Genomic DNA, 17263 nt, shown 5'->3' with positions numbered 1-17263 from the left:
CTAACCAGTTTGGAGTGGGAAAGTCGACTGTTGGAATCGTGTTGATGCAAGTTTGCAGTTCCATTAATCGCATCCTGCTCAGAAGAACCGTGACTCTGGATGCATGACATTGCGGCTGGCTTTGCATAAATGGGTTTCTCTAACTGCGGAGGGGCGATAGATGGGACGCATATTCCAATTCTGGCACCAACCCACCTAGCCTCCGAGTACATTAATTGGAAGGGGTATTTCTCTATGGTTCTCCAGGCGCTTGTGGATCACCGTGGGTGTTTCATTGACATTAACGCAGGCTGGCCCGGAAAGGTGCATGGTGCAGGCATCTTTCAGAACACTGGCCTGTTCAGATAGCTGCAAGCCGGGACTTTTTTCCCAGATCAGAAGATCACCGTAGGGGAAGTCGAAATGCCCATTGTGATCCTTGGAGACCCCGCTTACCCTTTAATGCCATGGCTCGTGAAACCCTACACAGGGAGCCTTGACAGCAGCAAGGAGTGATTCAACACCAGGCTGAGCCAGTGCAGAATGACTGTGGAGTGTGCTTTTGGCCGTTTAAAGGGTTGCTGGCACTCTCTGTATGGGAAGCTGGACCTGACCGATAACAACATCCCCGTGGTTATATCCGTGTGCTGTACCCTTCATAACATTTGTGAAGGGAAGGGTGAAAGATTTCACTCAGGCATGGAACTCGGAGGTTCAACACCTGGAGGCTGAATTTGAACAGCCAGAGAGCAGGGCTATTAGAGGGGCCCAGCACAGGGCTGCAAGGATTAGGGATGCCTTGAGGGAGCAATTTGAGGCTGAAAGCCACCAGTAATGTCTGGTGCCCTGCACGGGAGTAGGAATCTGTGTTTGCTATGCTGACTTGCAGTGCCTGTTGCTTTCCTGAACTAAGGTATCTTTTACTTTATGCAATAATAAAGAATGTTTTCAAAGCCAAAAAATCCATTTATTGAAAAGAAACACAACTGCTTGGGAAACAGAAAGGGCAAGGGGGTGGGGTGGGGAACGGTACAATCACAGATTTGCGTATGTCCTGTTATCATTCTCAGCCTTCCTGTCTGGAGTGCTGGGAAATGAGTGCTGCACTTCAGGATGGCTACTGCATGGTGATGGGGGTTGAGTGCAGTGGGTAAGGGTCATATTTTGCAGGGCTGGGTGGTGAAGCTACAGGTGTTGGAGGCAGCTGCTGGCAATAAGAACCCGGATGTTGGGGAAAGTGGGTTGGAGGTGACATGGGGGCACAAGGGAAAAAGAGTTTTGGGACAAGAGCTGCGGGGGGTGGGGGGCAGGTGCAGTAGTGCTCCACCTGCATGGCTATGAGCACCTGGATAGAGTCCGCTTGGCGCTCCATGATGCTTATCAGCCAATCCGTGCTTTGCTGCCGGAGCACCGCACTTTTGTGCTGGGGATCCGCATTCTGCTGGCGGATCCTCCTTTCACTCTCCCTCCACTTCTGTGCTTTTAGATTCTCTTTAAGTCAATGCTGCATTACTTCATGCAGCATGTCTTCTTTGCTTCAATGTGGCCTCTTCCTAATTCTTTGCAGTCTTTCGGCCGGTGATAACACAGATGGCTGAGATCTCAAGGTTGCATCTGGAAAGGCAAAATGCAACACTTAACAGGAGGCAGCATTGTTCACACCAGACAGAGCAATGATTCCCCGTACCTAAGGGCAAGCACAGTCTACACAATAGCATAATTTGCCCATCCCAAAGCAAGCGCACATAACCCAAAATGGTGAGTAAGCACAGGGTCAAGGGGGACGGATTGTTTCATGGCTGTACTGTCCTCTGGGTTTCTGTGCCTTGGGGAGAGCTAACAGCTGCAGAGGGCCCCTATACTGAACCTGTCCCCACATTTTCCACAGGAGTTTGTCCTGGAAGATCTCTCACTGCTGAGGGTGACCTGGGAAGCAAGGGAGGGTCTTGTACTACAATGCAGCTTCCGCCCTGGCCCATATGCAGCTTGCCTGTGTGCAGCAATGGTCCCCCCGCCCCTCATGGCACAGTGGCACAGACATGTTAGCCTGACTGGGACAAGGACCACGGTGGCTCTCCCAAGAAACGTGCGCAAGTGCATTGCCCAAGTTCTGGATGAGACCTTTGAAGAGATCACTGAGGCCGATTACCGCGATGTGAGAGAGCACATCAACACCCTATTCCGCATCTAGGCATGCATGCAGCCCTAACCCTCCTCGCCCCAAGAGCCCGCACCGAATAACTTCCTTCCCAAAATAAAAGACGCTTACCGGGAACCTCCTCTGGTGTTTGTCCTTCCCCAAGCACCGGCCACGGCAACTGACTACCTTCCTCCTGGCTTGAAAACAGCTCCTGGCTGTCTGCATCTAGGGATTCCGGGGTGTCTTCCTCCTCCTCAGCACCCTCACTCCCACTTTCCTCCTCCTCCTCCTGCCTTGTTGAACTGGGTTCTGAAGTGTCCATGGAGGTACTCGGAGTGGAGGTGGAGTCGCCCCCAAGTATCGTGTCCAGCTCTTTGTAGAAACAGCAGGTCGGGGGGGCAGCACCAGAGTGGCTGTTTGCCTCGTGGGCTTTGCGGTAAGCATTCCGCAGCTCCTTCACTTTAACCCTGCACTGCAGTGTGTCCCAGTCATGGCCCCTTTCCATCATGTCCCTTGATATCTGCCCGAAGGTATCGTAATTCCTATGGCTGGAGCACAGCTGGGACTGGACAGCTTCCTCCCCCCAAACACTGATGAGGTCCAGCACCTCGCCATTGCTCCATACTGGGGATCGCTTGGTGCGTGGAGGCATGGTCACCTGGAAAGATTCGCTGAGAGCACTCCATGCCTGGCTGAGCAAACAGGAAGGGGATTTTCAAAATTCCCAGAGAATTTAAAGGGTAGGTCTGATGGTTGGTCACCTGAGGGCAGGGCAGTAGAGTTCAAAGTGATGACCAGATTGGCTAGAACAAGCATTGTGGGACACTTCTGGAGGCCGATCAGAGCACATTAACAGACCAGGACGTCCACACTGGCGCCGCAGCGCTCCAGCCGGGGCACATCACACATTATTCCACTTGCCGAGGTGGAGTACCAGGAGCGCTCTAGCCGCGGAGTCAGAGTGTTCTACGTGCCTTGCCAGTGTGGACACGTCATGAGTTACAGCGCACTGCGCTGCTTTAATGCGCTCTAACTCGCAAGTGTAGCCATGCCCTCAGCCTGCTTGCTGCAGTGCCTGTATCTCTCTATTAGTCTGGGTGCCAGCCTCAGTCTGCTGACAACTCACTCAGTCCCCTTCTTCCCAAAGCCAGCAGGTTTAAGATTTAGGATCCCTTCTGATCCTAGACTGTCTGCCTTGGGAAGAATAAACCATGCCAGCCTAAATGGTGTCAGGTAGGTACCTACTTCCCAATCCATGGACCAGCCATTGAACTCCTTTTAAGTTGTTTCCTCTAGGTGTCTTATCTTTGCCATTGTTTCATTTCCTGTTGGTTTCTCCCTTAACAGCCTGTTTTGCTTTAACTCTGTGCAGTCAGGCAGGATAATAATGCAGACAAGGCAGAAGTGTTCAGTAAATATTTCTGTTCTGCATTTGGGAAAAAGAAAGATGATTTCCATTCCACTAGTATCTCCTGAGGATGTTAAATAGCAGGCACTAAAGTTAGACATTTTAAAATCAGCAAGTCTGGATCACTTACATCCAAGAATTTTAAAAGAACTGGCTGCAGAGGCTTGCTGGACCACTAATGTTGATTTTCAGTAAGTCTTGGAACTTGGGAAAATACCAGAAGACTGGAAGAAAGCTAATGGGGGCGCATGAACAAACCATCCCAAAGTGCAGAAAGAATAGCAAATATGGCAGGCGACCAGCTTGGCTTAACAGTGAAATCTTCGGTGAGCTTAAATTCAAAAAGGAAACTTACAGGAAGTGGAAATTTGGACAGATGACCAGGGAGGAGTATAAAAATATTGCACAAGCATGCAGGGGTGTAATTAGGAAGACCAAGGCACACTTGGAATTGTAGCTAGCAAGGAATGTGAAGGGTAACAAGAAGGGTTTCTACAGGTATGTTAGCAACAAGAAGATGATCAGGGTAAGTGTGGGACCCTTACTGAATGGCAGAGGCAACATAGTGACAGATGATGTGGAAAAAGCTGAAGTACGCAATGCTTTTTTTGCCTCGGTCTTCACAGACAAGGTCAGCTCCCAGACTGCTGCACTGGGCAGCACAGTATGGGGGGGAGGTAAGCGGCCATCAGTGGTGAAAGAACAGGTTAAAGACTATTTAGAAAAGCTGGACATGTACAAGTCCAAGGGTCCAGATCTAATGCATCCAAGGGTGCTGAGGGAGTTGGCTGATGTGATTGCAGAGCCATTATCTTTGAAAAAGCATCCACCGGGACAGTCTCTGGGTGGAGATCGGTTGGCCCCTCATGCGCTCGGCCAAGGCAACAAAGAGTTGCGAGGACCTACAGAACGGTTTAGTCCGATCCAGATAAAAGGCGAGTGCCCTGCGCACATCGAGCATATGGAGGCGGCGCTCCTCGTCAGAGGCGTGTGGCTTAGGGCAGAGGACAGGTAGGAAGATGTCCTGGCTCATGTGAAAAGTGGAGACCACCTTGGGAAGGAGTGCGGGGTGCGGGCGGAGCTGAACCTTGTCTTTGTGAAAGACTGTGTAAGGGGGATTGCAGGCCTGGCTGACGTGATGGCCATGAGGAAGGCCACTTTCCAGGAGAGGTGAGACCACGAGCATGTGGCCAAGGGTTCGAATGGGGGCCCTGTGAGGCAGGACAGTACCAAATTTAGATCCCACTGGGGAACAGGCGTTCTAACATAAGGGAAGGACCGGTCTAGCCCTTTAAGGAAACGCCCAGTCATGGAGAACCTGGACCACTTTGCCAGGTAGGCCCGGCGTGTGGATGGCTTCCTACTTTCGAGGAGGATACGCCTGACGCCCTCCGAACATCTTCTCTCCTCCATGTTTAGCCACTGATCAGCCACGCTGTCAGGTGGAGAGTGTCCAGATTGGGGTGGAGGAGGCGGCCCTGGTCCTAGGAGAGGAGGTCATGGCAGAGCGGCAATGGCCGGGGAGGAGCCACGAGCAGGCTCAGGAGGGTTCCGTACCAGTGTTGTCTGGACCAGTCTGGGGTGATTAGAAGGACATGTGCCTTGTCCGTTTCCACTTTCTCCAGGACCTTGGCAATGAGGGGAAATAGGGGGAAGGCATAAAGGAGTTGACCTGACCATGACAGGAGGAAGGCATCGGAGATCGCGTCCTTCCCTACCCCCCCCGGAGCAGAACCTGTGGCAATGGCGGTTCTGTCAGGTTGCAAAGAGGTCTACTTGGGGAGAGCCCCACGCTCGGAAGAGCCGGTGAGTGACCTCCGAGTGGAGCGACCACTTGTGTTGGGAGGAGAAAACCCTGCTCAAGCGGTCGGCTTGTGCATTGTGGACTCCTGGTAGGTGGAAAGCCTTCAGGGAGATGTTGTGGGCTATACAGAACTCCCAGAGGCTGAGGGCTTCCTGGCAAAGGGCCAAGGACCTCATCCCGCCTTGCCTGTTGATGTAAAACATTCCAGCGATGTTGTTCGTGAGTACTCTGACCACCTTGCCGCACAGCTGCGAGCTGAATGCCACACAGGCTAAGCGTATTGCCCTGAGTTCCCTGACGTTTATGTGCAGGGACAGCTCCTGGGCAGACCACATCCCTTGGGTCTGCAAGTTCCCTAAGTGGGCTCCCCAGCCCAGATCCGAAGCGTCGGATACTAGGTCCAGCGACGGGGTGGGATCCCTGAAGGGAATTCCCTGGAGCATATTGGCTGGGCAGGACCACCATTGTAGCGTGGCGATCACCCATGCCGGGACCGAGAGGACCTTGTCCAGTTTGTCCCGGGCCTGGGAGAACTCTGAGGCCAACCATAGTTGTAGGGGTCTCATTCGAAGCCTGGCATGGCGGACCACGTACGTGCACACCGCCATGTGGCCTAGGAGCCATAGGCATGCCCTGGCCGTGGTAACGGGAAACTCCGTGACCGAGGCTATAAGCTCTTTCAGCATCTATGCGCTCTACCGGGATCAATGTTGACTTGGCTTCGTTCACTAGGAGGCCCAACTTGGCGCACGTGGCCAAGAGCAGGTCCACGTGGCTCTGAACCTGGGACCGGGATGTGCCCTTGAGCAGCCAGTCGTTGAGGTAGGGGAATATTTGCACCCCTTGGCGTCTGAGGTAGGCCGCCACTACTGCCATGCACTTTGTGAATACCCTGGGGGCGGTGGACAGGCCAAAGGGCAGGACCGTAAATTGATAGTGGTCCTGTCCCACTAGAAAACGGAGGAAGCGTCTGTGCCCCTCGAATATGTGGATATGGAAGTATGTGTCCTGGAGATCCAGGGCCACATACCAATCGCCAGGGTCCAGGGAGGGTATGATACATGCCAGAGAGACCACTCGGAACCGGCATTTTGTCATGAACTGGTTGAGGTCCCGCAGATCCAGAATGGGTCTGAGCCCCTTTTTGGCATTGGGGATCAGGAAGTAATGGGAGTAGAACCCTTTCCCTCTGAATTCCCACGGAACCTCCTCCACAGCTCCCAGGCTGAGGAGCCGGCCCACCTCCTGCTGCAGCAGGGATAGGTGCAATGGGTCCCCCCTGCCGACCGAGGGAGGGGAGTGGGAGGGCGGGGGTGAGACAAACTGTAGTGTATAACCCTGGGAAATGGTGTCGAGGACCCACTGGTCCGATGTTATTCGTGACCATTCCGGAATGAACGCAGACAGGCAGTTGCTGAAACCAAACTTTATTGGTGGGAGGGTGCGCTCGGGGGTCACACGGGAACCCTCCTGCAACCAGTCAAAAACATCTCTTGCCCTGATGCTTACCCTTGGAGGGGCCAGGCTGAGGGGCCGAGTGAGACTGCCTCTGAGGTTGCCTTTTCTGAGTCTTGGACCTCTTGTAGGCGGGTTCATACCTCGGCTGAGGCGCAGGGACAGGGACTTGCACCTTGGGCTTTTCTTTGGGTTTGTAGGGTGGTACGCGAGTCCTTCATACCGTGGAGTCTCACGTCCGTTTGTTCTGCGAACAGGTCCTTGCCATCAGGGCCGGCTTTAGGCCGATTCAGCCGATTCGGCTGAATTGGGCCCCGCGCTAAGAGGGTCCCGCGCCATAGCTCTCCACCCCGCCCTCAGCTCACTTCCCCCTCCTCCCCTCCCCTGAACGCTCCGCCCCCTGCTCCTCCCCCTCCCCTGCTTCCCGCGAATCAGAGGTTCACGGGAAGTCTGAAAAGAAGCAGGGGCGGGCAGGCAGCACCAGGTAAGCTGGGGTGGCGGGGGGCACGAGAAGGGCTCCGGGGAGGCGCGGCCCAGTCCGGCCCCGGTTCCGGCCGAGCACGCAGGCCCCAGCGGCTCTGGCCCAGCCCGGCCCCCGCGGTGCGGCCCCGGCCCGGCTCCTGCCCCCGTGGCGCACCCAAGCCCGGCAACCCTGGCCGGAGCGCGGCTTGATTTCTGGGGGCGGGGCTTGCAGCAAGCCCCGCCCCCAGGAATTGGGCCCCGCTCTTGCTAAAGCCGGCCCTGCTTGCCATCAAAGGGAAGATCCTGCATAGCGGACTGCGCTTCCGCGGAGAGCAGAAGCCATGAAGCCCTGCGCATGGACACGGCTGAGGCCATGGACCGAGCTGCCGTGTCGGCCGCATCCGACGCCGCTTGCAGAGCAGCTTTTGCGGCGGCAGCACCCTCATCCACCAGTGCCTTAAAATCCTTCCTGTCCCGTTCCGGAAGGGAGGGTTCAAATTTTGGCAGTGACCCCCACAAGTTAAACTCATAACGACTGAGAAGGGCCTGGTGGTTGACTACTCTGAGCTGGAAGCTGGCAGATGAATAAAGCTTTCTGCCAAACGAGTCCAGTCTTTTGCAGTCTTTATTCTTGGGAGCCCGGTTGGCCTTGTCTTTCCCTGTGGTTTACGGACTCTACCACTAGGGAGTTGGGCGCCGGGTGGGTATAGAGGTATTCGTGCCCCTTTGTGGGCACGAAGTATTTGCGCTCTGCCCTTTTTGATATTGGGGCAAGCAAGGCCGGTGTCTGCCAGATGGCACTGGAGATGCTGGCCACCCCCTCGTGGAGCGGGAGGGCCACTCTGCCTGGTGCCGAGGACGAGAGTACATTAAACAGCGAGTCTGAGGGTCCCTCCACCTCCTCAGCTTGGAGGTGGAGACTGGATGCCACGTGCTTTAGCAGCTCCTGATGGGCCCTGAAGTCCTCCTGCGGTACGGAGGGGGGCGGGGCTGCGATCTTGTCCTCCAGTGCGGGGGCTGGGGCCGGTACCGGGCTCTGCACGTCGGCCGGTGCCATGGGATCCACCCCTAGATCGGACTCCTCCTGCGGTGCCGAGGAGCCTTGACCCGCCGAGGCATCCCTCGGGGGCCTGGATAGCGCAGCCGAGGATGCTTCCGATGCCCCTGCCACCGACCGAGGGCCTTGCTGGGCATGCGCGGGGGGGTCAGGGGGTCCACTGGCACCACTGGCTCTGCCATGGAGGCCCCTGCCATTGTCCCTGGTGCAGCACCGGTGGTGCCAGCTGTTCGGGTTGACCCGATTGAAGCCTAGGGCGCTGCGTGCGGGACGAGGTCGGGGTTGCCAACGACCTGTCAGTGCCGTGCGAGCGGTAGGAGCGGTGGTACCTAGCACGGCTTCTGCCGCGGTACCTGGACTCCGGCGTCGAGGAACGGTGCCGCCTCGAGCTGCTGCTAGTCAAGACGCTTCGACGCCTGGACCCATGACAGCGAGGAACTGGCGAACCCCGCCGGGAGTTGCGAGCTCAGTGCCTTGACGCGCGAGAGTCGGAGTGCGACCGGCGCCGGCGTCCGTGCCGGGAACGGCTCCTGTAGCTCTGTCTAGAACGGGAGTGACTGCAGCGTCGGTGCCTGTCCCGCCGATACCTTGTACTCAGCGTGGAGCGGTGGCTGGAACTGCGTTCCGATGGCACTTTACCAGACAGCCAGGAGGGCGATGAGAGCGGAGGCTGAGGACTGTGTCCCAACCGGACACTGGGCGACGAACAAGCCCGAGAGCGGTCCCCTGACTGGGATCTGTGGCGGGTCAGTGTCGGCTGGTGGGAGCCCAGCGGCGGCTTGCCTCTGGACCGTGGTCCGGGTGCCGGCGGGGCCCCAGGCACCTGCAGGGACATAATGTCTCTGGCCGCCTGCAGAGCCTCCGGTGTCGAAGGCATGCGGACTTCAGCCAGCAAGGCCTGAGTCGATGCAACCGGGCTTCTCCGTTCGACTTGAGTCGGAGCTCTAGAGCCCGGGGGGGAGCCAGAGCTGCCCGACGTGGGCCTAGCCTCACCCCGTGCCTTGTCTCTACGCTTCTGCGAAGACGACGCCTTTCTCTGCTTCCTCATCGGGGAGCGGTGCCGACCACTGGCGAGTGCCGGGGGGTCACTGCGCACCAAAGATAGGGTGCCCGGTGCCGACTCTGCTCGGCGCACCAGGGTCGGAGCCAGTGCCGACTCCATGAGAAGGACCAGAAGTCGGATGTCTCTTTCTTTTTTAGTTCTGGGTTTGAAGGACGTGCAGATTTTACAGCGGTCGCTGATGTGGGTTTCGCCCAGGCAGCGGAGGCAGTCGGAGTGCAGGTCACTCCTGGACATCGAGTGCCTACACGACTCACATGATTTAAACCCTGGGGCCCGGGGCATGCCCCGGCCCAAGCTCTAACTAACTAAACTAGAACTTTTAACAAACTAACTGATATAGGTACTACTGAACAACGAACGAGGTTGGGAAGAGCTGCAGCTAAGCTGGAGCAAGTAGTTCCGATGCACCTTCACTGGCGGCAAGAAGGAACTGAGGGTGGGGGGAGCGCGCGGCTCCCCTTATAGCGCGCTATAGCGGCGCCACTCCAGGGGTTGCAGCGGCGCTCCCCCCTACGGGTACTGCTGAGGGAAAAACTTCCGGCACCGGTGCACGTGGTGAGCACGCACACCTACTGTGGAATACACATGAGCAAGCACTCGAAGAAGAAATAAGATTTTCAGAAATCATCATATTTGACATGAGTACCTGGCTGGAGGCCTGAGGCTGGATCACTTTAAGGGAGCAGTGTTGTTTGGACTTCTGAGTAACCAGTAAGGTAATAAAGAAGCTGTTTTATGCTGGCTTGGTAAATCTAAGTATTGGAATATCCACCAGCTTTTGGGGGAGAGGGATAGCTCAGTGGTTTGCACATTGGCCTGCTTAACCCAGAGTTGGGAGTTCAATCCTTGAGGGGGCCATTTAGGGATCTGGGGCAAAAATCTGTCTGGGGATTAGTCCTGCTTTGAGCAGTGGGTTGGACTAGATGACCTCCTGAGGTCCCTTCCAACCCTGATATTCTATGATTCTTTGCAGTCCGCCCTAATTGAGTGACCACATCTAGGAACAAAGAATGTAGGTCATACTTATGGGAAGCAGTGATTCTGAACAAGATTTGAAGGTTGTGGTGGAAAATCAGATGAACATGAGCTCCCAGTGCGACACTGTGGCCAAAAGGGTTATTGCAATCCTGGGATGCATAAACAGGTGAATCTTGAGTAGGAGAATAGAGGCTATTTTACCTCTGGTTTTGGAACTGGTGCAACTGATGCTGGAATACTGTGTCCAGTTCTGGTGTTCATAGTTCAGAAGGATGTTGATAAATTGGAGAGGGTTCAGAGAAGAGTCACAAGAATAATTAAAGGATTAAAAAAGTATGTCTTATGCACTGAAAGAGCTCAATGTATTTATAGTAACAAAGAGAAGAATAAGGGGTTACTTGATCATAGTCTATAAGTACATACATGGGGGAAGAAATATTTAATAATGGGCTCTTTATATGCTCTATACTTAGCAAAGAAAAGTATAATATGATCCAACAGTTAAAGGAAGGTAATAAGTTGAAGCTTGACAAATTCATGCTGGAAATAAGGTATATATTTTTAACAGTGAGAGTAATCAATCACTGGAACAATTTACCAAGGCTCCTGGTGGATTCTCCATCACAGATAAAGCTAAGAGCTTTGGGTATTTTTAGTAAAAGTCATGAACAGATCATGGGCAATGAAGAAAAATTCATGGAAGCCCTGACTTTTACTAAAAATATGAATGACAAAATGGGCAATTGCGGGGTCCCCACACCGCCCCCAGGGGGGCCCAGCTCAGAGCTGCGGGGTCCCCCCACTCCTGGTGGCTGGTGGATTTTGGGGTCCCCTGCCGCCCACAGCTCAGAGCAGCCAGGAAGTGCAGCTACCTGCAGCAGCCAGGAACTGCAGGGGGCCCCCGCCGCCCACAGCAGCTGGGAGCTCCAGGGTACCCCCGCCACTCGCAGCGGCCGGGAACCTCATGGCACCCCCACTGCCCACAGCAGCTCAGAGCTCTGGGGCACCCCTGGCAGCCAGGAGCTCCAGGGTACCCCCACCGCCCACGGTGGCTTGGAGCTCGGGGACAGCAGGGGTACCCCGCAGTTACCACAGGCAGCGGGGGAATCCTGCAGCTCCCGGCCACCACAGACTGAAGTCACAGAGGTCTCTGGAAGTCACGCAGATTCCGTGACTTCTGTGACCTCCTTGAGAAAATCGTAGCCTTAATCGCAGACAATTTTTAAATCCAGATTGGATAATTTTCTAAAATATGTGTTCTAGGAATTATTTAGGGGCAGTTCTCTGGCCTGTGTTTTACAGGAGGCCAGACTAGATGACACAATGGTCCCTTCTGGCCTTGGAATCTATAAAATATACCTCTCATATACAACATTGCTAACCCCAAACATTTAAAAGTAATGAGTATTTAAGGCTTCTAATTTAGAAACTTAAATACCTTTGAGGATCTGGACCTCATTGCCTCAGATCAGTCCCCAACAAAGAATTAAAGTAGTGAAAATATTTTACTTCTGACACCATGTGAAAAGCTGCTGTAAAGAGCTGCCCACAAGAAGCCATTTGCAATGCATAGCAAGAAGTCTTATTGGTCCTACAAGCTCCAGGAACAAATGCTGCATATTCTTGAGCACCATCTACAGGCACCGTAACTACTTACAGATATACAGCCATGGAGCGCTCTTGTAATCCTGGTCATATCAGATGATCTCTTAAGAAACTTATACCTCCCATAAACCTACTGTAATACATGGGCCCCACAGGTCAAATTGGAAAAAAACCAGTTCATGATATTTCAGATACAGTCCCAAAACATCTAAAACAAAGTAATATTTTATTACAGAAACATGACCACTGAACACACCCTAAGTCACACATCTTAGGCTTGTAATAAATGCATCAGGGAACTTCTAATTGGCTAGAAAGGTTTTCTATGACATGAAGAAACTGCTAGGTAGATACAACACACCAATAAAATCACTGCTGTAACGTTTGATGGTATAATCCAACCCATTCTGCTATTTGGGAATGAAATCTGGGGCCCAACTTTAATAGCTGACTACAGTGACTGAAATAAAACTGCAGTAGAAACCTTACATGTGCGGCTCAGCAAACAAATCCTCCTGGGCATGGGAACTCCAGGCAGCAACAGCAGAGAAGAACTGATCTAACCTCCCTACTAACCAACATACAGAGATGGTTATTAACCTCCTGCGACCACCTCAGCCAAAGCAGCAAAACTTCCCTCAGCCACAAAATACTAGAGGATCCAAAATTAAATCCAAATGAAAACACGATCCACTTCTGTGTGTCATCACTCACCTTGCTCAGCAACCCCAGCTCCCTGAGCAGTGGGGCAAACAGGTCTAGTCAAAACTGAAAGGTACTCAAGATACAATGTAGGCCAAAAGAAATGGTCTCAAGTAAATTGTACTCCGTTCTGCTTATTTTGCTTTATACTCCATTTTGCTAGCTTTGAATTAGTAAGAAGAAATTATTTTGAGTTTATTCTTTGCTGATTGTATTAATGATTGTTCTTAGAAGGATAGAAATTTTATGCCTGTAATTATTGCCTTATTTACTGTTTGGTGTGTGAGTGAACAATGTGTGTTATACTAATTAACTGAGACGAGACAGCTGGGCCGGATGGTCAAGAGGGGAGTGGAGGAGTCGCGAGGCACCAACTTTATTATCAGAATCACCTGAATGGCAGATTGACAACCCTGAAGCAAAGGCATACACACGAAGGACAAGATAAGGAGTTGAACCTGAGGAATGAGATACGAAATAGCTGCGGATCCTCCTGGTAACAACTCAAAATAATGTTAATTAAGAGCAACCTTGAATACTTCGTGATTGACAGCTCCGGTGTGACACAGCAAGGTCCGTAGACTTGTATGGGAACTTATTACTATAAAAGAAGGGTGTATTGCCATGGGACTTTGGGTTCGTTCTGCATCATCATCGGAGCTTTGAACACCTTCGACAGAGACCCAGCTCCCCCTCCCTCGTGTGCAGTTTCAGCTGGCCACTGGAAGTGACCGAGCAACACTAAGGACTGGTAACTATAAGATCCAGCTGCAGAACTGTGTGTGTGTGTGTGTGTGTGTGTGTGTGTGTGTGTGTGTGTGTGTGTGTGTGTGTGTGTGTGTGTGTGTGTGTGTGTGTGTGTGAGAGAGAGAGAGAGAGAGAGAGAGAGAGAATGGAAGCATATGTTGATTTTAATGCTTACATTGTACTCTCAATAAATGCGGCGTATTGCCTTATCCCCTTTTAAGAGATTCCATGTGCTTCTTATAAGCATAACAACTAGACCAGCACCTAAAACACCAACGTATGAGTCACTAGGAAAAACAAATAGGAACAAGCTAGACTGCTACAGGTCCCTGTAGAGAAATCATATGAGCTGACTACCTCACCCCTGTGAAATGTGGCAAACTAATACAGACTCCCACCAAATACAGAATAAGTGACTGTAAGGCAGCTATGGAATTGGGGAGGTGCAAAGCAGGGTCTAAACCCAGAAAGGAAGTGACAGAGCATCTAATGGGAGAGAGCCATTGAGACAGAGAGGCTCCTGCCACTCCAATGCCCCAAATAAGAGGAAATGCAAGAAAGATATTTCCACAAATTGTCAAGAATGAGAACAGACTTCTTGTCAAAAAGTGATAAGGAAAAACTGGGCCTGACCCAGGGAGAAAAGGAGAGAAATGGCAAAGATAGCAGCACACAATGTAGCAACCTGCCACTAGATCAGGAATGAATAGGAATAACAAACGCACACAGAAGCAAGCCTCAGACACAGCATGTAGCCCCATCCTAAGTGCATCTTACCTGCCTCAGACAGATATCTGGGGAGACTGTATCTTTTTTTTACACTTTGACCACACTTGTATAGCTTGTTCTGCCAATCAAGTTTCACTGAATTGAACTGAATAACTGATCTGCGTGTGTGAGGAAGCTCACCATCCACATGCATGACAGTGTGTGTGGGGGGGGGGGGGGCATGGGGAGCTCACCGTGCACCTGCACGACGCGGGGAGGGGGTGTTGCACAGGAGGGGGTTGTGGGGAGCTCACTGTGAGTGTGAGAGGGTGTTTGTGGGACCCCACCATGCATGTGCATGACTGGGGGGGCCACGTTTGTGGGGAGCTCATTGTGCACATCCATGACTGTGTGCATGTGGCTGTTTGTGGGGAGCTCACTGTGCACATACATGACTGTGGGGGGCGGGGGGAGCTCTTTGTGCATGTGTCTGTGAGGCGCTCGCTGGGTGTGTCTACTCTGGAACTGGAAGGAGTAATTCCTAGTTCGAGGGACATACCCATGTTCGCTCTGATCGAGCTAGCATGCGAACAATAGGGTGAAGCCATGGCGGTGCAAGTGTACCTGTCTGTGATGCTAGGCACCTACTCAGGTAGCGAGCCCCTGCCACCACTCATGACATCTACATTGCTACTGTTGGCATGAACTCAATCAGAGCTAATGTGGGTCTGTCTACCTGTGCTGGGAATTACATCTGTTAGCTCCAGCGTAGAAATGCCCACTGTGTGTGTGCAGGGTGTGCATGTTCAGGGTCAGCTGAGCTGCCATACCTGCCCTGACCCACTTGTGAGCTGTTTTGTTTTTTTTTAACCTTACCTGCCACTGCTGCTTGCATCTGGGATCCCTTCCTGGGCACTGCTGAATGAGCCCTTCCAATCTGGTGCAGTGCCTAGGGGCACCTGAGTGGTCTCCATCTCCGGAGAGCCCTCCAAGGAGAGAGCTGAGTTGATCAGCTGCTGGATGCTCTTCTGCATGTGCTGCTCTGTTGCCCTTCCAGTCTTGATACTGGGTCTTATGGTTGACGGGGAAGTTTCAGGGGTGGCTGTGACTGGCTGGACTTTCAGGGGGCCTGCCAGCTCTGGGTCCCCTCCAGGCTTGAGATTTCTCTGGGTCAGCACACCTGGGATGTGCCTCCTGATCACTGGTTCCTGGCCCGAGACAGCATAGGCATATTTCAGAATAGTGTTGACATTGGAGTGAAGGCGGATGTCAGGATGCAGCAGGGTAGTCTGACTCATGGGTCTGGGGTCTGCCTGACCCAGCGCTGGGGGAAGAGCAGACAGAGAGCAAGTGAAGAAGGGATTGAACCTCACCCTCACTTCTTAGAGTGTATCCCTACAAATAAACACACACACTGCACGTACACACATTCACACACCCTGTCCAGCTAGGCCTCTCTCAGATTCATGTTCCCTTAGCTTTGCACAGACTCTCACATCCCCACTGGCTGCTGAGCTGCACACACTTCCTTGTGATACGTGCATGCCCACCCAAATGTCCATTCACTGTGCACACACACAATCCTTGTCCCACACTGCCAGGGATGTGCACTCCTACACCCACCTTGTAACACACTGGCCTGCTCCACCATGCACACCTGCATGACCCACTGCATTCACACATGTTCCCTTCCCTCCCATCGGGCCCAAACCCTGAAGAGAACTTCTCAAAGAGTCAGGACGCAGGGGAGGGCCACGGGGAAGAGAGGCAGAGGCGAAAGTAAGCCGGTACGGTACGGCACGGCACATACCGGCAAGAGCCAGTACGCCGTGCCGGACTGCATCGGCTTCCAGAGCTGCGGTGGGGATTTAAAGGGCCTGGAGCTCTGCGGCGGCCGGAGCCCCGGGCCCTTTAATTTGCCCCTGAGCCCCGGGGGCTCCCAGCCACCTCTGCAGCTGGGAGCCCCGGGGTGATTTAAAGGCCCTGGGGCTCCCAGCCACAGCCGGTGCCCCAGGGCCTTTAAATCTTGAGAGGCCCCGCCTCTTCCGGGTGAGGCCACGCCCCCGCTCAGGACTCCAGCCCTACTGGTAAATCCTGTAAGTTACTTTCACCCTTGAAGAGAGGGGATGAGAAGGGCACGTGGAGAAAGAACCGGAAGTGGATATGGAATTCATCCAGCACCATGGTACCTGCTTCGCTAGTGGACCCAGCACGGGAAGACCAGTTGCTTTTTGCCCAGGAGCCCATGGTATCAGACACCTCTCCTTGGGCACGAGGTTCTTTGGTGGGAGCCATATCAGGACACAGGATCCGCTGAACAGGGGGCAAGGAAGGTGAATCTAGAGACCCCACTGTAACCATCCCTCCTGAAGCCCACACCTCCATTGCATTACACCCAAATGAGACCCCTCCCCTACCGCAGTAATCCCTGTTTGAGATAATCCCAACAAACGCTCTCACCTCTGCTGCAATAATCCCTTGACACGCCTCCTCTCCACTGTGATAATCCTCTCAACACAACCACCCCTGGAAACTCCTCCCCTCAACTGTGACATCCCTCTCTGAAACCCTTCCCCTCTAGTGCAACAATGACCCCAAAAGCCCTCCCTTCTACTGCATTAATCACCACCACACCCCGGCCACTCCACTGCAATTATCCCCCCAAACTCCACCCCCTTCACTCTTATAATCTGCCCAAACCCCTCCCATATGTGCAATAACCCCTCAACCCCTCCCATCCACTGTTATAATCCCCTGCAAAACCCTCCCCTGCACTGTGGTTCTCTCAGTAAAATTCCACCCCTGCAATAATCCCTCCCCTCCCCTAAGAAAATCCCCCCCAAACACCCTCCTCTCCACTGTGATAATCTCCCCCAAAATGTCAACCCCTCCACTTGATAATCCACCCAAACCCCTACCATCCACTATGAAAAACCTCCCCAGAAAGCCCTCCCCTACATCGCAATAATTCCCTTGAAACCCCTCCTTTCCAATTCAATAATCCTTCCCAAACCCCACCCCTGCCATAACCTCTCAAACCCCTCCCCTCCACTGAAATAATCCCCCAAGAAATGCCTCCCCTCCACTGACACTCTCCCTAAAGCCCCAACCCTCGACTATTCATACCCTACACACTATAGTAATAACCTTTGTAT

General features: G+C 53.2%; 1 protein-coding gene across 1 annotated transcript in view; it reads right to left on the bottom strand.

Annotated features, from left to right (window-relative positions):
• The window catches only part of ACRBP (acrosin binding protein), a 50124-nt gene that overhangs the window by 16730 nt on the left and 16131 nt on the right, over positions 1-17263 (bottom strand). Inside the window, exons 3-4 of the mRNA XM_065417406.1 lie at positions 16298-16421; positions 14985-15432 (exon numbers count right to left, since the gene is read on the bottom strand). Coding sequence (XP_065273478.1) covers positions 14985-15432; positions 16298-16421 — 572 coding nt within the window. The remainder of the gene's footprint in view (positions 1-14984; positions 15433-16297; positions 16422-17263) is intronic.

The sequence above is a fragment of the Emys orbicularis genome, chromosome 1, assembly GCF_028017835.1.
Source record: "Emys orbicularis isolate rEmyOrb1 chromosome 1, rEmyOrb1.hap1, whole genome shotgun sequence".
Taxonomy (NCBI): Eukaryota; Metazoa; Chordata; order Testudines; family Emydidae; genus Emys; species Emys orbicularis.
The sequence above is the reverse complement of the archived record's forward strand: the minus strand, read 5'-3'. Positions and strand labels throughout refer to the sequence as shown.